This window comes from Lonchura striata, chromosome 3 (assembly GCF_046129695.1).
Source record: "Lonchura striata isolate bLonStr1 chromosome 3, bLonStr1.mat, whole genome shotgun sequence".
NCBI lineage: Eukaryota > Metazoa > Chordata > Aves > Passeriformes > Estrildidae > Lonchura > Lonchura striata.
This window is the reverse complement of record NC_134605.1, coordinates 17,445,481-17,469,559: the sequence shown is the minus strand read 5'-3', so window position 1 is coordinate 17,469,559 and position 24,079 is coordinate 17,445,481. Positions and strand designations below refer to the sequence as shown.

Below are 24,079 nucleotides of genomic sequence, written 5' to 3'. Positions count from 1 at the left end.
GGTGGCTTTCAGCATGGGGATTTGGATGTGCCCAGGAGGAGAGTACATTTACCTCCTGTGAAACAAACTGTGCAGTTTGCTTGAGTCTAAAACCTTGTGGGATGGAGCTTGGATCTGCTGAGCTTCTGATCTTGGCTTTCATTTCAATTAATATTGTGAAATAATACTAATCCATGCAAGTGTTACTGATAGATTGTATTTCCCTGTGCTTTCAGAAGTAGAGAAGGACATCAGAAGTGACTGGAGAACAAAACCACACTGAAATCGGTCATCTGGAGATGGTTTAAGACCTGTTTGAAGCTCAGCTGCACACACTAGGGACAGGAGCTGGTAAAGCCATACAGACCTTCAATTTTCTTTGAGCAGTTTACCTTCAATCTGACCTCTGTGACAGATGAAGTACAGAATTGATAAGTTCTGAACTGATGATTTTCCTAGCTGGTACCAAGCAAAATCTCAGTTGTTAAAAAATTAAAATAATCACACAGGAGTTATTAAAAAATTTAATGCACTTTTCTTTTAATTTTGAATTAATAATATTTTTATTCTTTGGTAAGAGGTATTTACAATACCCTGCCAAAGCAGTGCAAAGCCACAGTGTGTTGAGCCTACTAGGGCTATGATTTGAGAGTACAAATTCAGTGCAGAGGTAGCTGGGGCTGTAGTTACTCTACCCAGCCCCACCTCCTGGACTGAGCTACAGGCACCTGTGTCTTTCATCTGCTCCTCACATATCCCAGGAGCCTGGCACAGGGCAGTCCAGCTTCTTCACAGCCAGGAGCTGCTTTGGAGCCCAGGCTGGAAGAGAAAGGCAGCCAGCAGAAGGCAGTTTAAAGATACTGTAGATCATCAGTGCTGATTGATTGATGCACTCATGCAAGTTAGGTCTGCCAGGCTGCTCCTTATTCTTTTGTGTGAGGAACTTCTTACTCACAGCAACTCAAATTTTACTGCTGCCATGAAAGAAAAAGCCTTTCATAACAATTTAACTGTTACTAGGTATGTTAGTAGTTGTGAGGTCTATTTTTCAATTTCAAAGCAAGAGTCAAGAATACCACAGAACATGTTTCTGAAGATACCCAAGTATTCTTCATGCTTTCTGAGCCTAGCTGAACAAAAAATAACCCAGCCCAAAATCTGTTGGTCCCCATGGCAGTATCTCATGCATATACACTGCATTTTTCTTTCTGTCCTTGCTCACATCTGATCAACAATAAGATCTAATTACATGGATTACGGCAGACTTAGTAAGCCCTGTACATGTGCTAAGCTAAAAGTAATTACTCTGCTGTTTCTTAGGGAAGTTATTCCCCTTTCTTTTTCCAGAGTTGCTCTTTCTCTACTTTGTTCACAAATTGCAGAATATCTTTAGCAAGAAGTTCAGGTTCCTCAAAAGCTGCGAAGTGGCCACCTCGAGGCATGAAGTGGAAGGAGACGATGTTGGTGTATTTCTTCTTGGCCCAAGCCTGGGGTATGTGCAGGATTTCATTAGGGAAGGCAGCAATGCCAGTGGGTACCTGTACTGTGAGCCTGAGAGAGGAGAGAGAATCACTGTAATCTTCCAAACACTTAAATCTGCAACAAATCAAAAGTCCCAAGGAAATGTTCCTGAGCAGTTGGGCACAGTTCTGTTAGGCATTAAAAGTTTGACTTCCAGATCCTAAAACTGAAGACAACACTCTAATTCCTGAGGAAAAAAACCTCTTTTTTTTTTGTTTTTGTACACAGTGACATGAAGGCAATTTTGCAGAGGATCCAGGGCATGAAGCTCAGAAGCATGGAAAGGGAGAGGAGAGCCCTAGGAGATGGTGGGCAGCAAATTTCCTCTTGCTGCACACAGGGCTCAAATTGATGGGCAAGCACGCAATTTGATAAGAGCTGGAGAAAGATTTACAGAGAACATAACCACTCAAATATGCTAAGCCTGGCAGGACAACTGGAGGATAGGCAGGAAAATAATTACTTCATAGGGGGAGTGGAGAGAGGAATACTAATAATCTAGACTTGTTTAGAAGCAACATTTCTATATGTGAGACTATACCTTGTAAAATAGCTCTTGCTTTTAACTGGCACAAATTCACACTACAAAACATTCTTCACATTAGGAAGTGTAAGGAAGCAACTGGATTTGAGGGGTCTGAATGATCTGTGCTTGTTTTAAAAGCCACATTTTCTAGGTTTGAATATCCCATACACATAAGCTGCATTGTCATAAGTTTAAAAATATAGATGCAAAAAGTGTTGGGCATGTAGCCACTGGAAGGCTGAGGTCAGAACTTTACACAGGACTTTGAGATTCTGTCCTCTAGGCACTAGAAGCTCACACAGCTCATCTCATGCAGGCAGAACCAGAGCAAGATACTGCCCACAGCATAGCCACAACGGCTTCAGGAACTGAGTCAGCTTCCTGGGAGCATCATTTTACAGCTAAATAAATAGCATGGCACTAAGCTGTGGCTGCAAATACCTCGGGGCAGGTTTAAGCCTTCACTCAGGCTGACACAAGTACATGCAACCAAGCTGCTGTCTGAAGGGTCTGAGCAGCAGCAGGCACATCAGTCTCACTGACTCCTCAGTGATGCAGTTTGTCAGCAGGCTGCAGTTGCTTCCAAAGGCAGGACTTGAGCCTTTTGCAGAAACAGGGAAAGTGTGTCCAGAAAAGTACTAAAACTACAACCACTGATGGGGTGACACTACCGCTAAAACTGACTGGGTGGCTCAGTCACAGACTGATACAGTAACTGAAATAAAACCAGGAAGTACATGGATACACCATGAATGGGAGGCCCTCAAGCAGTGCCTCCAGTCAGATCTCCTCGCTCAGGGTTCCTACCTAAGCACCGTGTTTTAAAAGCACAGCACAGTACATCAACTACCTGGTCTGTCTTGCAGAAGAATACTGTGAGAGGGCAGTGTTTTTCCTCAGCATTCAGGAATCTATAAGGCATGTAACTATAAAATTAAGATCAAAGTAAAATATTTCAAGAGAAGAAGCCACACTTACTTATCATGTTTCTGTGTGCCTATCCCCTTCTGCAGGTTTTCTTTATAGAAACGCATGGAGGAGCCAATGCAGCCTGACACCCAGTAGATCATTATATTGGTGAGCAGATCATCCAGGCTGAACTTTCTGAAGAGGCAAGCCCAAGAGATTATTTCATTAGAACGGAAAACTGACTTGCATCACTTTAGCAGGGACTTGATTTTGGTTTGGTTTCAGGGGAAAAAAATTATAGGAAATAAATAGTGGTTAAGAGTGGAGAGGTGAAGTTATTACTCCCCCCCCCCCCGGCTGCCAGTGACCAATTAAGGATGCTAAAGGCTTCCAGACACAAACTGGGAAGTCACATTTTAACTCCTACACAGAAGGCAGATTCCAACAAGCACCTTATGCTCCAGCATCGCTGTCTCTCCTGTCCACAGACTGGGAGGGTGGGAGCAGAACAGCACATGCAACAGCTTGTGCCATTTATTAATGATAATCTGAAATGCTACTGTGAGCCCTCAGCAGAGCCCTCACACACCAATGTGTGCTGTAAACAGGGCATGTTTAATATTAAATTATTAGTTGTATGCAGGGCAAACATTCCATGCAAATCTGCTGCAGCTGGGCCTTTCCCTAGCATGCCCCCTCTCTCCATTCCTGCCAGGTAGTTCTCAAGGGGGATTTCAGCTCTGATTTCTGGTGCACACTAAACATAATCCTTTATTAGCAAATGACAGGTAGATGAAGCTCTAACAATCAATCCAAAACAAATTCACAGAGAGTTAATTGTTAGTATTACAATAAGTCATGAGTTGCCAGCATCTTAATGTGGGGTAAAATTTTGGATTTTGTGTCCTAATGAGTTTCTTCCCCATAAGTCAGTTTTTAATATCCAGGAGTTGCAGGGTGCATTTCTGTTCTAGAAGATGGAAGTGGGAAGGGAATCCATCAGCCTCCATGGCCTGTTTGCCTCTCTGTGTACTGGAGTGCAGCCCTGCACCAGCTGTGGTTATGAGAGGCTCCCTTCAGACAAACCTCTTCAGCTGTGACTCTGGGCTTAGTCACCTCATCCAAAATGGCAGGAGAGAAAGGCCTTACCTCTCTAGTCCTCCGTCCTCTAGATTCTGGAATTCCATATCAGTCCATGAAGAAAACTTCTCCAAGATGTATGCAGCCAGTCCCACAGGAGAGTCATTCAAACCACAGCCTGTAAAGGAGGAGGAAAATTTAACTATAACTGATATCCAGCTACAGAACTCAGAGTGTTAGAGAAGCTGCCTGTTATAATATAGGGGATGTAAATTTACAAAGCTGTTCCATCAGCTGCTTTCTTTAATAAATAAAATAGTACATTGAGTTGGAGCAATTTAATGCCAAATCATAAACTGGAAGTAGCTGCAAACAAGCAGGCTCCCTATTAGCTCGCACTGAACATTTTTTGAACTGATGTAACAGTATTGGATTTCTGCTGGCTTTTCTTTTTTTCTGGTAAGCTAATAAGATTAAGTTCTATGTGCCAAGGAGGGTTTGCTTCCATTAATCTGGAAGTTGTCATGTATTAAACAGCATTACAGAGCCAAACCCCACATGCCTACACATGACCAGGAGGATTTGCAGCATTATCTAACAGCAAAAACATTTTAAGGATTATTAGAAAGTCATTAAGGAACAGCAAGGCTCTGCTAAATGGTCCATCTTCTGAATTAGCAATAGCAAACTGCCTTCATGTAGAACAAGCCTTCATATAGATTTTATAGTTTGCTTTTCTTGGACAGAAAGAACACACCTGCACTTGGAACTTTGATCACATATCCTAGTGCTGTGAAATACAGGGACTGTAAGCTGTCCCAGCTTCTCAGTAAAACAGTAAAAAAGCTGTTCCCAAGGAACAGAAACATATTTGAAGTTCCACCCATGCAACCCAGCCTTCCAGGAAGGCTGGCACAATTTCATCAGTAGTTGCTATTTAAACAAGACAGTGGGATTTCAATTATTAAGCAACTAGTATTGGTAACTGAAATTGCAAGCGTTTGAGAAAGTTCTGTTGAGTACTTTCCAGAGGTATTGGACACAACAAGCAATAGCCTGTTCTCATCTACTCACTGTGAGTAGAGTGCAATCTGTTTACTTAGAGAAAAACTGACACTGGTCCTCAGAGCACTTGGAATGCAGCCATTTCTGTCAGAAATTTCTTCAGAGTGTTTTTCTCCTTTCAGGAACTTGCCACTACCCTGCTCCTCTCTTCTTTGTCCTTTGGAGAACTGCAGAAATGCTCCAGTTCCCAAAGCATGAACTGGCTGCTGTTTCCCAATCTGCACAGTCTGCTCTGACAGACCACACGTGACTGATAAGGACACAAATCAGCCCAAATTCTGACTGAGAAGGAGCACGGCTTAGGCATCTTTCAGATATCAGCCTCCCTCTCTTTCATAAAGCACAAAAGACTGGCAATTTTTAGAAACCAAAACCTGACAGAAGCAAAACTATTTTAAATCCATACAGTTATCCTTTTGCCTACACATTTTAAGAACATACCTGCCTCTGTAGGTAAGCTTATGGGACACCATTAAGAAACATTTCCCTTAGCTGTATTTATAATAAAATCCATCAGTGAATTGCTGCTGCACCAAACTAAAATGTAGTCAGTATTCTTGACTCAGTTGTCCAATTCAGTCACAAAAGATGTTTTTAAAATAGAAACACTTAAATATTCAGATACTTAAAGCAGTTAAACCACCTGAGTGACTAGTTCATGTAGAAAGAACAATCATAGCTACAATTTTTTCCTTGAAAGTCTGCAAGTGATTCAGAACCATGAGTGAAAGTGAAATTTGATTTTACTTCTCAGGTATTACTTATTGCTATAATTAATAAACTACATTGTGTGCTGAGACAGCTAAAAGCTTCTTGTAGTTTACATTACTTGAATATGATCCATTCTTGGAGAAGAAATTATCTTTTGCTCTGAGCAGAGCTGCATTTGAAATGGAATTACAGTCCCCAGTGATAGCATAAGTGGAAAAATATTAAATAATCTATTTTATTTATGAAAACTGGAAAATGAGGTCAGTGGCACTTGGAGCATGCTCAGTTTGGATGTGCAGATAGACTGCAAAAAAAAAAAACAACCCTATTTTCTGCATACAGTACATTTTGTTTCTATGAAGGTACAACTAAAGTGAAGAGACTTAAGTATTCCAAGCTCAAAAAGGGTTATTTTTGAGGGGTTGTTTTTGTTTGTTTTACCAACAGTGTCCGGCTTTGTAGTCTGTATGTGAGCATAGCCAAACTCAGACAAGATCTTGTGGAGCCATTTCTTCAAGAAGGGGAACATCCTCCTGACATCTTCATCCTGGAATCCGAAGAGCCCTGGGAAGTACCGGCCCAGCAGGATGGAGAGCAGGTGAGAGAGTCCCAGCTTCGAAACTAAGACCATGTTTAAATGGAGACCTTTCACATGGCTACAGACAAAAAAAAAAAAAGCCAAACAAACCCACAACTTAACAAGTACTTAACAAAAACTCAAAGTTGTTGTATTTAGAATCACAGAATATCCTGAGGTGGAAGAAACACGCAAAGATCATCAAAGTTCAGCTCCTGGCCCTTCACAAGACAGCCCCAAAAATCACACCATGTGCCTGAGAGCGTTGCCCAAACACTTCTTGAACTCTGCCAGGCGTGGTGCTGTGGCCTGTAACATTTAAAATGTTATTAACAGAAATGGACATACTTGAATTCCAGGCTGTTAATTACACCAGGACCTCAGCTGCCCTTTGTAGTGTGGCTTTTCACACAAAAATGACAAGTCAAAGGGACAACTGTCAGTAATCAGCACACATTCCAGGGCACTAAGCCACAAATCCTCCTTTTTTTTCTCTACTTGTCCTACTCCAGGCCTCAGCGAGGCCACTACAAAACTACTGCACAACTGTTTGAAATGAAAAACAATTAATAAAAACTAAGGTATGTAATTTTAGGACTTTGCTTAACACTGAGCACCAAAGAGAGGACCTACACAGTGAGAACTTGGGCAGGAACTCCCGAGTGCACAGGAAATAACTATTCACAGAGTAAAACAGCTACACCGAGGGGGTACTCACCTGGGAGCTATCTGGGCCAGGTTGGTGCAGATGAGCCAGCCAGAGTCACCACCCTGGGTGTAGAACTCACTGAATCCCAGTCTGAGCATCAATTCATAAAACACAGACGCAGCACTCACGGAGTTGAAGCCTGCATTAAAAGAAAAGAACACTTTTGTTGCATTAATTCCACCCACACTTCTGACTCTGCAGCACTGTTTCTCTACATCAAGACAATGTTCAAGTTCCTCAAAAGCTACAAATCCCTTTCTCCTTGCCTGAGTGTATGCAAACTCTTGCTCACATCCAAGCACAGAGAGCAAGCAGAAACCATGAGGAGGATCTGCCTTTATTGCAGATCTCTCTCTGAATGCTGACCACAGGAATCATAGCCAGGGAAGCAGAGAAAAGCAAACCCAACCTTCTCCACATCTGCACATGCAATTAAATACTAAACTAAGTATCACTTTAAACACTACCTTGCCTCAATTTGCTGCAGTTTGTGATTGTATAACTCAGAGCACAAGCTGAGCAAGCAGGTATTTGGCTGCAACCTGCCATGTGAATACATGAACTGCTTTGTTTCAACTCTTCCTTATCACCTACCTGTACAATGCTGTTGAATATGGATGCAAAACACCAAAAAGGAACACTAATAAATTAAATTTGCCCTGCCTGCTCACTCACAGACAATTCATGGACAAAATTACAACTCTTGAGTTGTCACTTCATAGCTTTTTATGGTCCTTTTAAATGATCTACACACTGCTCTAGAAACTAGCCAGTGATGTCACCTGAAGTTACCCCCTTATCTCCCTCCTCCCACTTGACACACAGGGTCTGTTTCCTCACTGGAAAAATAAAAAGTGTGTAACAGGAGTTGCTGTTCTGCTAACACAGGTTCCCTCACTGTGAGACTGGGCTTATGGAGGTTCAGTTTCTTCTGTGTCATACCTTTTTTGTGGGGTGCTTCTGAGAAGCCATAGCCAGGGATAGATGGGCAAATTACTTCAAAAATGTGCTCATCACTGAGGCCATGGCTTGCAGGATCCGTCAGGAGTGGGATAATTTTGTAAAACTCGTAGAATGAGCCAGGCCAACCATGAACCATTAATAGTGGCTTTGCAGCCTGGCCTTCAGGCAAACAAGGAGGCTTTACGTGAACAAAATGGATATCAATGCCTGTAAAAATAAAATCATTACTTAGCACACACAAATTTACCATGACACTGAAACTAATCACAGAACAGATTATGAATAAAGCTTTTTTCTAGTCTTCTTTTGGTGAGCATACAAACACTGCACCTCTCTGGATACATTTATCCAAGGACCTTAAAGTACTTGATAATGTACAATTAAGCATCACAGCAGCCAAATGAGGTTGACTATTTCTGTTTTAAAATCAATTGGCAAATTAAGACATAGAAGTGAAGCAATCTACCAACGGTAACACAGTGACTCACACAGCTTACAGGCAGAGGAGACAGTTACATCATTTAGTCCAAGTACCCTTAAATTTTACCCAAATGTTGCTACATGGCACTGGATAGGCTTTAGATAGCCAGAGATTTTTCTTCCTGAAAGGCCTACAACTGCAGCTTGAAGGCATCAAGAGATAGGGAATCCATCACGATGTGCAGCTATTTGTTTGGGGGCATGAATCACTTTCCTCATTTTGTGCATGCCTTATTTTCCATTTGAACATGTCTGGTTTCTGTCCCCAGCCACTGACTCTAAATGCTGCACAAAAGGAATTTTAAAAGCTTTCACTAACTATTCTCTGTTTGTGGAAGCCTCCTGTAATCAGGTCACACATCTTAACTGCTGATAAACCAATCATGCTAAATTGATGATTTTATGCCTTGCTGAGAGAGAGTCATTTTTGTAGTGCTTTCCTACCCTTTGCCCAAAGCTTTCAGTATCTCTTTAAGTGAGTAAACCAAAACAGAAGCCTGTGTTCTAGTACCAGTCTCCTGCTTGTTCAGTGAAAGGTAAAATCTGCAATGTGGTTTCCATTTTGACTCTTTCCAGCAGGAAAGCTTCTCACTGCATTGCACTGCCTGCTTCAGGTGAGCTGCTCTTCCTCAAACTAACTCAGGGCTTTATATTTTCCAGGAAACAGGAATTTGTTCCCAGCAGAGCCTGAATGCCTCAGTTCTTGATGTATTTAAGCATGTTTTGCTCACATCCACTCCAGTTCGCCAGCAATCCCATCATCTTTCACTGACTTGAGATTTCCCCATCCTTGACACTTCTGTGAATCTCTACATTCTCTGAAAAGCTTTCAAGTGATGACAGAAAGGAGGAATCTGATACACAGCATGTTTGACCTTGTCTTTTCATATCTCCTCTCTGTAATCTTTCCCAACTCGAAAATTTCCTTTCCCATTGCTATACATAGTGCATCGTCCTTAGCTGCTTTCCCTTTCTTGTCTCAGATGGTGCTTTTTTCTTCTTTTTTAAGGGAAGACTTTCTGGTTTTATCTTTTCAGCACTAACCATCATTTAAATAAGTGCTTTAAGCACTAACCACTATATAGCACCATTTATTTGATTTGTCCCAGATCCATTTAAAATATTATGGCAAAGTGCACCTTTTGAAATAAGACACAATCATGAGTGCAAGTAAAAACAGAACAAAATACTCTGTTAAGCTTAAATTTTGCCATCATGTGAGACAATTGCCTGCTGTGCTCTAGACCTACAACTGACTTGAGCACCACCCTAAATCAGGTATTTTAAAAAACCCAGTCTGACCAAGCTCCAGCACCAGCAGACCTTGGCTGAATGAACTCTTTGGAAGGGTGCAGTGTGCTCTGAATGAAGAGAAACCATTCCCTCACACCTGGCAGCACATCAACCCCAGGGGAGAGGCACTGTGCACTCCCAGGCCTGGGAATGGCTGAAGAGGTGCAGCAGAGCACATCTGCCCTGCCAGGCAGGGCCAGCCTGGCCAGCTGAGGAGGGCTGCCAGGCTGATGGCTTCACTGTGACAGCAGCAGCTGGGCAGCTCCACAGAGCATGAGGAGACATCTGTGGGAATTTTTTGCACGACTGCATGCAAGGCAGGGAACATGTGTACATCTTAAGATCCACTTCTGCTTCCAAACATTCATGCTTGGCTCCTGTTAACACCAGCTGACAGTCTGCTCATGCACAGGGAATTCCATTTGTCATTCCTTGTCCTAAAGCCTTCAGCTACAACCAGGGAGTTCCCTGCTCCTTCAGCAGTGATGCCAACGATCCAGCCAGGAGGGAAGGCTCTGTGACACAACCAGAGCCTTCTTCCTACCAGGTTCATTTGCAGATATATTTATCTATTGCTGGTTATATTTTAAGGGGGAAAGCAACACACCTTGAATCTTTGTTTTGAATTGTGGGTACTTGTTGAGGACTTCAACTTGTTTTTTCCAATTGAACTGGTTTTTCCAGTAGGACACAACCTTCCTGAGATACACCGAATTAGTTCCATAATGGAAGCAACTGTTCTCCAGTGGCTCAGTGAATCGAGCCTGGTCAAGTCTCCTGAATAAATCCTACAGGGAAGGAGAGAGAAGAGACATTAAAAGCACTTGTGTCTGCTCTCTTGGGCTGCGTGTGGTTTCTAGTTATTCCCACGGGGAACGAGAACAATGGAAATAACATCTCTAATGAGACCCCTGTGCCTTTTGCTGATGCTCCGTCAGCTGTTCCTGTTCTTTTCCTCCTGCAGGTGTCCTCCTTCCTCTTCCACTCACAGCTGTTCCCAGCCTTTGTTCTGCAGGGCTGCCAAACCTGTCTGCCAGGCTGGGAACCACAAAGGGCAAGATGCTCTGCTGGCACTCCTGTGGCTTCAAGGGGTAAGTCTTGCTGCCTTTCTTGGGGTTGTTTAGCCTGGAGAAGAGGAGGCTTAGAGGTGACCTTATTGCTCTCTACAGCTTCCTGAAGGGAGGTTGTAGACAGGTGGGGTCAATCTCTTCCACCGGGCAGCAACTGGCAGAACAAGAGGACACAGTCTCAAGCTATGTCAGGGAAGGTTTAGGTTGGAAATTACGAAAAAAATAATTCACTGAAAGAGTAATAAAATACTGGAATTGTCTTCCTAGGGAGGTGGTGGAATCACCTGAATATGTTTATAAAAAGACTGGACTTGGCACCTGGTGATAAAGTCGAGTTGTGGTGTTAGGGCAAAGGTTGGACTTGATTATCTTAGAGGTCTCTTCCAAACTCATTATTCTGTGATTCTGTGATTCCCTCACAGTCAAGGCATGGATCTGGCCCAAACCTTTTCCTTCCCTTCCCAAACCCAGAGGTGGGAGGTCTTCACCAGGAAACATTCAGAAGGATTTTGCATAGACAGAACAGACTGAAATTGAAGTTTGTCCATCTGGAATACAATGACAGTCACGTTCCCACTGCACTTCAGGGCTGCAGCGGATGCTGGTGACAATGCAAGATCACTCCAAAGTCCCTCTGCAGGGAAGGACTGAGCCAAGAGCCCCTTCCTACTGCAAACAGAACCACAGAGTAGCTGAAAGGTAGGTCTGGAAATCTAATCCTGCTCACTCATTTTTAAATTAGAAATTATCCATCTTAGTGTCTGCAGTGTAAGAGGAAAACAAAATGGAGACCAAGGTCCCTTGATATTACTAAGAAGGGTAAGCAAAGTGCTAAAAAACCCAAGCTTTGCTGAGAAATTAGGAATCTATTATAAATTAATAATATGAGCAATCCCATGAGTATTGTTTGAACCATGACTCCACAAAGATCTATGAAATTGTTGAATCCCTGGCTTAAACACACACAATCAAAATCTTTCTATCCAACAAATTCTGCAACGTATGTGTTTACTGTAATTACCACAGTAATTTAGTGTTGACCAAAGTAGACTATTAATTACAGAAGAATCAGCATCCAACACAGCTGCAAACATAAAGCAGTCAAGAAAATGAGGTATTTGTGATTGCTTCTGAAAGAAAGGGGGAAAAAAAAGACATTGTTCTTATTCTGGTCTACACAAACTGAGGAAAATGCATAAACAGAAAAACAGAGTTAAGTAATCTGTAATATGATTTTTATGTTAGGCTTTGCAGAGTAGGTTTATTTATCAGCAATCATGCAAGAGCTAGCTGAGAACAAAATTATATAGTGAGATCTGTCTATTCATACCTATTTTCTGAAGGACTGAAAAATCCCTTCCCCCAACACCTGGACATCACTGGCACTCTGTTGGTTCAATTTAAAAATTACTTCCAAACATTTTCTGCATCTGTTTGGCCATTTCTTCCTTCCCTCCCCCCAGCCCAGAGATTTGCTTACACTCAGCTCTTCCTCTGCAGTCTCCACCTTAAATGGCCGAATACTTGAGTCTTCTTTAGTCACAGGCTTTTGTCCTCTGCCCCACCACCCATCTTTGAAGGGCAGTGTCTCTTCATTCTTCTTGAAAAACAAGAAGTAGATGAGGAGTGTCCCCAGGACCAGGAACACCTCGAGCAGCATAATGTCTGCAAGAGAAGAACAGAACTGTGGTGAGCCCAGTCAGCTCAGAGAGACATAAATTCTTGGTGAAGACTTTTCCCTTTTCAGACAGGATTCCAGCTATGGGATGTTCTGGCACTCACATGATAGCAATACTTTTGTGAAATTTCTGAAATAGAATGTTTCAACCTACCCAAATGAGGAAGAATTGTTTTAAATAAAAGACATAATAAAAACAGAGCTCAAAGTAAGTTAAGGAGATAATGCGGCAATTAAATAGTCATTATAATGTAAATATAACATAATAATTACAATTATACAATTCACATTTAATGCTTTCTCTTCCTCTGAAGTTCTAGATTCCCCACAAATGCCAGGGCAGAGCATCTCTTCAGCAAGGCTTACAAGTCTACTGCTGTAGATTCAGAGAAAAAGAAAAGCAAGACAGAATATATATATACAGAATAAAAAGTGAACAGCATATGGGCAGCCACCTTGTACCTCCCAGTCATCCAGGAAGTGGAGCAGGGATATATTTGCACAACCCTTGAACAGCAGTATAAAGGGCAGTCAGACCTTCCCTTTCCTTCTCCCTGTGAACTGTTCTAAAGAGAAAACAAAAGCCCATGCTCTAAAATGTGATCACATTGCCAAGTGACAAAATTCTGTCAAGGTTCTGAGCAACCTGATTTCACAACACATCTGCATAGCCCAGCTGCAGGGCTGCTGTGCTTCAGTCAAACAGAACACCTCAACAAAAAAAAACCAAAAAAAACCGAATTTGAATATATTTGGGGGTTTCATGCTGCAAGTAAAAAAACCACTTAGACTAGTCTTTAATAATTAATGTTTTCAAGCATGCCTTTAAGTGTAAGAAACGTTTGTAAGGTGGTTTGGGGAACAGTACTGTCATCATTTTAATGCATTGTTTTAAAGAATGTCATGCTTCAAACACTCATTTGCAGGGGAATTACTAAGACATCAAGTATTCAAAACTTCTGTAGGGCAAGGATTGTTTATGACCCAGAACGTCTTCATTCTCTCTAGAGCCAGAAGGTTTTGTTGGTTTTGCTGCTGCAGAGTAATTTGATGCTCTGGAATGGCTCAAATAGTCATCAGAATGCACCAAATTTACTCCTGGATCAAAACAGGAATTTTAGCACAAGTTAACAGGAGTTCACAGGATTAGAGCAGGAATGAAACTGAATGGAATTGTTTAAGTGCCTTTATGTGACAGGACAGGTTTTAGTCAACTTCATGAGTTTGATTTTCTAATGGCTGACCATAAATAAATAAACACATAAGACAAGCACCCATGAAACATATGTGCAGATTGAACATTTTTCCGGGCACTGTGCAGATTGAACAAGCTAAAAGAAAAAAAAAATTAAAATTAAAAAAATCTATTTTTTACACATGCAAGTGCTACAGCCTTGCAAGTGCCTGCATCCCCAGAGGTTGGAACCATTGGGAATGATAGGCACTGAAAAAACTTGATTTGTTTATTTGTTTCACTGGTGCTTCCATAATTTCTGCCACTTGTTTTTCTTCACAATGTTATCTGGAGCACAAGACAACGCTCTTTCCCCACCTTTACAACACCCAGGCCATAACTCACCCCAGAATTAAAAAGTTTATCCAATTTCAGTTTGCCTCAGCACACAAACCAATGCAGTTTAGGAGCATCCTGAGCACAATTAAATTTTACTGCAAAGCACAACTGGAGGGGCTTCTAGAAACCTCAGAGCACTTTACACAGAAACGATACCTACTACAGCATTTTATATCACTTCTACTCTTAAGCCTTCATGGAGAAAAACAGCAGCTTCCCCTAAATCACACCACAACTTGGGCCATGTCTGGACTAGAAAGGACCACCACCATAACTGTGTGAACACCACACAGAGAAATCCCAACTCTTGGCCAAGTCCGACGTGTTTACAGAGCCCCCCCAGCAAAGAGAAGAGCTTGGGTCAGCGCCAGCCCCGCGGCTCAGGCTGGGCCACCTCCCAAAGCAGAGCTCTCTGTGCCCGGGCTCTGCTGCATCAGCACCACGGCCCCTGCCAGCTCAGACACGGGCACAGCACCCAGCACAGAGCTGAACCTCGGCCACAAACCCTCATGTCCACACCCAGAGCTGCAGAACCATTTCTGCTCCCTCCTGGTATGTATGATTATAATTTGCGCCAATGAAATATTGTTGTATTGAATCAAGGGAAATATGATTTGGCATGTATAATATTTAGTTATTACAAAATACACACACCACCTGTGTGAGCTGCCCCTTTACATATTCGGCTACCCCAGAGCCGGGTTTTCTTGGCCAAAGCCTCATTTACAATCTAATACATGTGGCTAGTCCAGAGAGGGGCTGTCCCAAAGGGCCATACTGGAACACCTGGGAGTTGATCATCCTGGTAATGACCCAGATTGGGATCGCTGGAGTCCTCCAGGCTGATATATCTAAATGCCACGGTTCCTGTAATCTCATCAGGAAAAATAGTCCACACCTGGACCTGGATTGTTCAACCCCCGGAGAAAATAACTTTATGAATATGTGGGACTCTGACTAGAAAGAAAAGGTGGATTGCTGAAATCCTGGCCTCGGGCAGAAAAATTCCTATAAGAACTGCAGGGTCCAGGAGGGCAGTGTGTGTGCCAGAGGCTCCTTCCTGTCCCGCACCCAGCGCTGAACCCGGGCTCGGCACTGTCCTTTTCCTTGTGGCTGGCTCAGAGAGAATTCGATCCTAAATACAATTTTTTATTATTTCATTTTTAATTTGGCTGGACTAATTTTCATTTATAACACTCCCATCTCCTCTCAAGAACACTTGAGAAAGAAGAATTTTTGCAGCAGAAGACCTGGGGAGGGATTGAGTGCACATGTGTATATTTTGCCTTCACCCTGGACCATATGTGGAAAGAACTCGCTGTGTGAACAGACACCCATTTTTGCAGAGAATTCCAAACAGATTTGAGGATGAGCTTGTTTACAATCCAGTAAGTGCCAGAACTAGCTTCAGGTCCCACAGGAATCCTGATTTCCACTGCAGATAGTTGGGGCTGGTGACAAATTGTTTTCCATGAGATGTCATCCTGACTTGGAAGAAGCCACCTCTGATATTTGTTGGGTTATTTTTTGCTAACAGAGAGACTTTCTGTATGCAATCTCTCCCAGTTCCCTTGAAAGTGCCTGTAAAATTCCTGATGATAATGGACACGGGCCCCAGAGCCCCAAGGGTGTCACATTTTGCTGTGGGTGCCCAGGAAGGGAAGGACCAAGTGCATCAGCAATACTGTAACGCCCACCAGCTCACCCAAGGGGATTTTTGTGAGGGATGAGCTGCTGGGATGCAGCATGTTCCTACCAGCAGCTCCAGCCCGGGCCCAGAGGAGCCACTCAGAGCCCTGATTTCCCAAGTTCACTATTCAGGATGCTTCTCTGGAACTCTCTTGTGTTGTTTGAGCAGCACAAAGCAGCCTCAGCTGTGAGGCATCTGCACATGAATTTCCTCCACTAATCACTGCTGGGATCTGTGGTGAAATGAAAGTTATCAGCTCCTTAGCACTTGTTCCACGATGCAGCAATACAGCACCATGAATGTGGAAGGACAAACAGGTACAGTAACACTTTTCTACCCTCAGTTTTCAGAGATGTCAACAACAAAGTGCTGGTGGTTTTATTGTCTAAAGTCTATTGATGCAACCACGCTGGCCTGTTGCCTTTATAAACGAGTGCTTCAAAGGGAGTTCATGTTTTGGTTTGGCTTTTTCCTCTTTTTATGTGACCAAAGGCAAGACCTGAGAAGGAAATATTTCCATTTATTCCGAGACTTTGCTGTACCAGAGAGTGGATATTGTTTACGGACAACACTTAAATATCTCAGAAAGTACTTTTATCCTAAAGACTTCAAGGAGGAATGCTTTTGGTTTGCTGCTTTAAAAACATGTTTTCAAAGAAAAATGTTGAAATGCAATGGCCCAGTAAATAGCCCAAAACCAAGTTCCTCTTGAAGGCCAAGCACATCTCATGAAATATGTTTGCAAGAAAACCCCAGAACTTCCTTACAGGGTCTTACAGCCCCCTATTGGAAACACTCCTGGTTTTCAGCACCTTTCTGCATTTTGATTTGTCCCCTATCTGTGCATTAACATCAGAGCTAAGGGGTCCACAGGAACAGAGCAATTATTATTTACATCAAAGCTATGTCCTGTCTCTTGCTTTGTCTTCATCAATACACAGGAAGAGATGCCCCGGAGAACCCTGCTCTTCATTTTCAGAGAGGTCATCTATGAAACACATCATGGTAAAATCCCCCTCTCCTTCTATGAGCAACCATCCATCTTAGCCTTGCAGCATTAGAATCCTTCTGAAATATGTTTTTGGAGAAATAAACAACTGTGCAGACCTTCAACTTAATGCTGGAAGTGCCTTCTGGCCCAAACACAACCCAGCTGCAACGAATGATGCACAACACCCACAGCTTGAGGGTGCTACCAAACCTTGCCAGTGCAAAACTGCTGCTGCATGGCTGAAGCAAGAGTTGTGAGACTTTGTTGTTTTCAGAGCTAATCATGGTTTAGGGTTAATAACATTTTTCTCTCTGAAAATGGTTTACCAGCACACTGTGAGGGAGCTCAGAGCACTTGGCACACTGTGAGATACAAGGTTTATTGATTAATAATTACCCTGCAGGAGAAATAACAGCTCAATTTAAGTGATTTTTCTGTTTCTTTTTGTTCCCTTACATAAAGTCCCATATCAGGCTTTACCAAAAAAGCAGCTCTCTGCTGCTGCACTTTGTTTACACGCTGGTTTGCCCAAAGAGCAGCAATTGCAGGTTACTCTTCCCAAGAGACCTGAAGGAAAAACAACCCCACTGAAGCACTTCAAAAACTCATGGCACCTGTAACAAAGCCCCTGAACACTGCCACAGCCTAAAAAGGACTAAGACATGGCACAGCCCTCACAGCTTCACCCTCAGTCTGCGTCCTGCCATCTCCAGGCATCACATTTTTGCCATCATGTAGCTCCAGCAACAGACAGAAAACCACCGAGTCACTCGTAGAAGAAAATCTTCCTATTTCTGTAGTTTATGGAGCATTATGACAAGCTAGAAAATAGCTTAGCAACGCAGAAATTGCTTTGCCTATAAGTGATAACATCTCCCAGGTGAACATGAAATGATGCATTAACATTGTAGGGGAGGAGGAGAAGCAGGCATCGGATGAAATAAAGCGTCCTGTGCAGGAAGGCAAATCAAAGACAGGAAATACAAATCCAACAGAGTTTCTGGCTTGTCTCGATAAGAAATTTAGCATTTACATTTTTTATTGCCACAGGGAGGTGGCACACAATGCTATCTCCAAAACAGCAGGAAGAGATTATATCATCCTATTTTACTTTTTTTTCCCCTAGACTGTTCACAATCGGAAATTAACCAGTACAGAAGGAACTTAATTAGAAGGCTGCAAGCAAGGAGTGAGGTTGTGTCCCCAAAGCAGTGAAACCACACTCGCTCAGGCCTCCCCCAGGAGTGGGGCACGCTGCTCCCAGTCAGGGTTGGGTGTTCCCTGCTGAGGAACACCCCACACCTATGGCACAGGCACTGCTCCCATGCAGCTCTTCATCTTCTTAGTCCCTTGGACAACAGGAACAAGCAACAGGGCCAGTTTAAGCTCTGGGGGTGCCCCTCTGCACACCCAGAGCTTGCACTTACAGCACCTGTCCTTTGAGGCACATTACTCCAGAGTACTGTTTGACCACCTTACACAACACATTCCCACCTCATTTTTCCTACAATTACAATCTGTTGTTAACTCTGAAAGTCCACAGGCACTGAGACCCAAGTCTAACTAAGCATAAAAGAAAAGTAGTATGAGATTAAGTTCACTGTTACCCATTTTGCCTCATCCAGGGGCAGAATGTATGTAACAACTGGCCAGTTAAAGCTCATCTCCCAATCATTATTTAAAATACTTCATACCACTTTCTTAAGAAGAAGAAACTCAATTTACAAGAACACATATCTATGCAACATTACTTGTTCTTTCAAAGCCATGCCCTACACATTATTCTGTGCTGCTTAAAAATGATTTGTTTACCTCAATTTTCCTTATTTTGCTTCTATTAAACAAACCCACTCTCTTTCAAGAGTCTAAAAAAAGCCGTTGGGCTACATAAACACAACCTGACAGAATCCAGCTTGGGATCTGTGTGATGCCCATTAATGTGATCTAATGACTGAGTGCATGATTCAGAAGAAAGGAGATGCACTCTTCATCTGCAATAATTTCTGTTTAAGACTCTGCAGACAAATGGCAAGAAAGGACTCTTAAATCAGCACTGTTCAGTCATGATAATTAAGGGTGAAAGAACTGTTCAAACTACCATAATAATGCATTAAGGTGAGAGCATGCAAAGATTTTATCCTATTTATCCTATCCAGCTTTACTCTATTTAATGACCCTCAAATCCCAAGAACAGCTTTTTTGCACAGGTGCAGAGAAGTGACAACAGCCTGGCATACGATGGAGGATGAACACAGCTGAAAGCTCTCTCAAATCCCTTCTTCTGGTTAAAAGAGGGAAGGATACCATGCCAGTAACAAGTTTTTTTAACAATTCTTAGCCACTATCCAGCCAACTAAGTGACACAGTCCAAGAGAGTCCAAGTAACATCTTGAGCTTTACTTCAACATTTCATTCCTACTGCCTGAAAAGAAATTATGAACAGCACATGGTTCTGTTTTGCCTTCAACTAGAGTTTCTAGCAATAATGAGGTTCACCTCTTCATCCTGTGCCAGCATCTGCATTTTCTGAGGAGGTGGAAATGAACCAAAAGAGTGAGATATTACAGATAAGGAAATGAGATCGAGGTAATTGTTGCTCAGGCCTTAAGGCAAATGTGGGCTCTAATTTTAGCTTCACCAAATCCTCCAGCAGTAAAGAGTGAAAGGTTACCCTCCTTCCCTGCCATGTTGTTATTGCCAATATTTTGCCTACCCTGATCTCCAGATAGGACTTGTTTTTATCTCAAATTGCTTGGTGGTACATCACAGTATGTCCCCTTCTATTTACTGCAGGATCTTCCATTAGTCTGAGTCTCTTAAGATTCTTCCACAGAATCAGGGAAGGAAAGATCTTTTCAGCTAGCAGATTTACAAGCTTTTTGTATTAGCACTGTTAGAAAACTATGTTACTGAAACCTTTAATTATTAAAACATGCAGAATTGATGTATATGTGGTGCTTTAGAGGGAAAAAAAAAAGAGTGCAAGTAGTTTGAGGTAAGAACAAAGTACATGACAATCCTTCAGTTAAAAGAAGGTGTGGAGATAGAAATGATGAATGTAAAGACTGCCAGAGGAATTATCTGGCAAACTGCAAGACAGATGAGGTGCACATTGTGAATTTAAATTAGGATCATGACTCTAAGTAGTAAGGGCAGCATGAACAAGAATGTGCTCCTTCCCCCCATGATGTGAGACTCCCTCTAATGTCAGTGATGCCAAACTCCCTCCTTCCTCTGTGATGCAAGATGACCTCCATCTTCTGTGATGCCAGACTTCCTCTTACCTCTGTCACATCAGTCTCCCTCTTACCTTTGGGATGAGACTCCATTCTCCATTAGTGAAGATTTCCTGCTTTTTTCTATGACATCAGATTATTTCTTTCCTCTGTGATATCAGACTCCCTCCTTAATCTTTGATACCAGACTCCCTCCTTCCTACAGGACGCCACATTCCCTCTTACCTCTATGATGTCCAACTCTGTGATGTCAGACCCCTCTCTTCCTTCCTCATTGATGCCAGACTCTGTTCTTCCTTCATGATGCCAGACTCACTCTTCCCTGTGTGTGAGACTTTCTCCTTCCTCAGTGTGAGATGACCTCAATCCACTGTGATGTCAAATTTTTTCCACAATTCTTCCTTTTCCCATGATGCCACTCCTCCTTCTTCGATGATGTCTGACTCCCTCTGACCTCTATGAGAGACTCATTACTTCATATATTATTTCAGATTTCCTTCTTTTCCTAGGACACCAGACTCCCTGGCCACAAAACCTGAATACTCCAAGTATAATGCAAGAACTGTACAAAATAATATATAAGAGAATCAACTCATTTTGCCTAGAGCTGTAAGTGTAAAAGAAGAAAAGAATATTAAATGTGGCTATGGAAACAGGAAGAGGTCAAAACTTGTTGTCTCCCTTTGAAAACTTCATTCCCAACAAGGAAAGGAACTTTGAATGATGCCAGAGGAAGGGAACAGATGGTAGCCATCATTTTCTGTCAAATAACTGCAACACCAAAAGGATGTGCCAGAGTAAACATGTAACAAGAACAATTCTTGCTACTTTATCTCTCCCTTAATAACAATATTTAAGTTCTGTTTGGATTCATGGCCTTCACCTAGGAAAGTGCACTACCTATACCCACCAGATGAGAGCAATTAACACTAATGATGAAGCACCCAAGAGGGCTTGGTCCTCCAACAGAGCTTGGGTTTTGATTCATCATACATGGGTGTTTTGCCTGGGAGAAAGACTTGTCTTCTATCAGACAGCAAAGCCCACCCAGGCTGCAGATACAGAACAAACAGGGAGAGCAAGAATTGTGTGCCCTAACTACAGAATTCACAAGATGAACAAAATTCGACTGCTGGGTGCAATAAATGTGAGGAGAATTGCTTGAGACAAAAAGAACAACAAACTCCAAGAGTTTGCTGAGCCCTTTCTTGTCCCATGGATTACACCTAATAATCTCCTGCAGAGATGTTTCAAAATAAAAGCTAGAGGAATGTTAGGTGACAGCTCAGATTTTTAGGTGACTTTTCAGAGATGAAACCTAGCAAATGGCTCCTGTTCTTTAATCCAGCAGGATCCCTCCATAAACATGATCACAGGTCATTTTCTTCATTCTGGCAAATGCACTATCAGAGAAAACAACTAACAGAGCATGACTACCACAATTCAATATTCCCAAAAATATTCCCAGCCCTGCCAATCAGAAAGCGTTTAATCAATAACAAGTTCTTAAATGGATATAAAAACTCATAATGCTGCTTAAAAGAACCAACCATAAACCCCAGGGTATATTCAAATCACTGTCAGCCATCCTGCCATGTCTAGCATGACCAAGATATTAAAGCAAATGCCACTTTAGAAGAAGATGTTTTGTGCTTTACTATTTATGTAAATACCCATTTACACACACAATGATGTTTTTAATTAAAAATAATGTGTGCAGAGGAAGAATCCAGGACTTTTTCAACAGAAGTATTCAGGAGGGAAAAAAGTATTTTCAACATTAATTACAAGCAGACCAAAGCTCTTCAGAGAGAAGCAAGATGCTCTACTTTCCAAGTGACTTTTCTTCAGGGACTTACACAGTAATTAGAGATCTATTTGCCACATTTGGAACTTGCACTTTAAAAAAGACTGCCCTGGTTCTGGGATTATGCATGGCATGAAGAAAATACTCTTTCAGGCTCAATGAAATAGTGCACACTCTACCACAAAGGTAAGGCTTTACCTCTGCTCATCTGGCCACAGAATTTGAATACTCCAAATATAATGCAAGAAATGTGCATAGGAACATGTAAGATAATCGATTTACTTTGCCTAGAGCTACAAGCTGTACTTCACCTACCACCTCCAGCTCTGCTTTGCCACTTCTCCACTGACAAATTACTTGACAAACTATTACTGAAGCAACAAGAATTTCTGGGAGTATTACCATTCCAGAATTATTACCCCTAACCCCTAAGTTTCATTTACCCGTTGTAATTACTCAGAACAAATTGGTCCTTCCACTAAGGAGCCTGAGCTTGTTTCACAGTGCTTACAAGATTAAAACATTGCCATTTGATGCCTAAAAATCCTGAAAGCTTTTTTGAAACCCTGGATAAACAAGCAGGCTGAAAGGAATGGTATTGCTCTACAGAATGATCAAATACTTAAAATACAGTAAATAACAGAGGGCAAAAAAGCCTTTTAAAACACCCAGTAATCCAAAGCCTATTTTGGGTAATTCATACAGACAAATAGCATGTGGATTCTGGCTGCACTGGTTATTACCAACCATGCTCTATTTCAAATTATTGACTTCAATGCTATGATCACACACAATAAAATAACGAACACTGGGGAATTAACAAGCCAGTGGAGTTTAGCAAATCACACACAAGTTTGAACAATTTTTTTTTTTTTTTTTTAAATTTTTTGGCTGGAAATGAATTCAGACTGGAAAAGATGTAGAACAAAGAGCCATGAACTTGCCACTGTGCCAGGACCTTCCCTACAAAGACTTCAGCTCTGACAAAGATCTAATCCCTGTCCTTGGACAACTTCAACAGTGGATTGATTTTCAAAGCTGCTTAATTGCTTTTGGGGACTATCTTCCATCGATTTTCAGTAAGCATTAGCAATCAAGGCTCAGCTTTAGCTTACTTCAAACAGGAGTAATATCCGCTTCAGGGGAGAAGCACAGCATCTCCAAAGAGTACTGCCAATCAAAATAGGAACTCTGCTTTTGTGGCTCTCTGAGTAACTCTGAGACATTGGCTTCTAAGGCTGATTCTATCTTGTATGTTCACCTAAAATTACGAGGCAATTTCTCTTACTTTAGATAAAGCAAGGCTAGGAAAAGAAGGGAAGAGAAAGCAGCCTAATTCAATAGTGTTGGAAAATTAAGCTATGCATTTGAAAATGGTATGTTTTAACTCCTGAGCAATCAAAATCCCAACTGAATTCTGACAAACTAAACCCAGGTTGAGCAGAGTACGTAACTTGCTTAGTCTTTGCAGATTGGCAAAGTTGTGCAACAAAATATAGGCATTAAACTTAAAAGGTTTTCTTTTCATACCTAAAACGCTTGTTCAGCAAAGGGAATTATGCATAAAGTACTCAGTCAAACCATCTTTAAAACTGGAAAAATCACCCATAAATAAATGGCAAAATTATCCATAAATAAATAAAACTTCGATTTCATATCCCCATTTAGAAATGTGCAAATAAACCAAACTGAAACCATTTGCATGCCAATAGTTAAAGCCACATACTTTAACTAAACAGGGAAACCTGGCCACATTCCCGAGGAACGCTAAATAAAACTGTTGTTTCCATAAGCACTGCTAAGTCCCGTTTATCAGGGACCTTACCCTGGAAAAGCACCCCTGGCTCCAGCTGCTGGGAATGCCATATACGCTCCCCTGGCAGGAATGCAGATTAGGGCCTTCCTGTTCCCCAAATCAACAAAAACCCCCAGCGGACCCAGCGCGTTATTCACACTCGAACAATTCCCATTGTTCGGAATCCGCGGAGCAGCAGCTGCGGAGCACCGCGCTCTCTTTGAATCCCTGGCATTTACGGACCGCGGGCTTGGACGCACGGGATGGCTCGGAAAAGCGCTTTCCTTCACCGCACGGGGAGCCGAAGCTCCTCTCCCCGCCGGGGCACCGCTCGCATCCCGCCGGGAGACTTCCCAAGCCGAGCCCGTCCCGCCGCATCCCATCCCGGCGCCGCGCCCGCCGCCCGCTCTCACCTGCCGGGCCGGA

At 42.3% G+C, this 24,079-nt stretch overlaps 1 protein-coding gene across 2 annotated transcripts; it reads right to left on the bottom strand.

Annotated features, from left to right (window-relative positions):
• Window positions 1-487: 487 nt before the first annotated feature.
• Window positions 488-24,079, bottom strand: EPHX1 (epoxide hydrolase 1). Of its 2 annotated transcripts, none has more exons than XM_021543318.2 (9): window positions 24,067-24,079; window positions 12,364-12,548; window positions 10,421-10,601; window positions 8,020-8,247; window positions 7,087-7,216; window positions 6,233-6,447; window positions 4,085-4,193; window positions 3,005-3,130; window positions 488-1,530 (listed from the first exon to the last, which is right to left on the bottom strand). In XM_021543318.2, exons 2-9 carry the CDS (start codon window positions 12,541-12,543, stop codon window positions 1,305-1,307), a joined length of 1,395 nt encoding a protein of 464 aa, XP_021398993.2. In that variant the 5' UTR covers window positions 12,544-12,548; window positions 24,067-24,079; the 3' UTR covers window positions 488-1,304. The 2 variants fall into 2 exon arrangements, with proteins under 2 accessions (XP_021398993.2, XP_021398992.2); XM_021543317.3 differs by lacking the exon at window positions 24,067-24,079 and adding an exon at window positions 13,017-13,224.

Bases quoted from the DNA above. Each gene is read 5' to 3' on its own strand.
- EPHX1 (XM_021543318.2), bottom strand. From the start codon at position 12,543: ATGCTGCTCGAGGTGTTCCTGGTCCTGGGGACACTCCTCATCTACTTC. The intron at 7,217-8,019 runs GTATGACACAGA...CTTTTAATGCAG, and splicing joins AGAAGCACCCCACAAAAAAG to GCTTCAACTCCGTGAGTGCT. The intron at 3,131-4,084 runs GTAAGGCCTTTC...TTGCCTCTTCAG, and splicing joins GAGGACGGAGGACTAGAGAG to AAAGTTCAGCCTGGATGATC.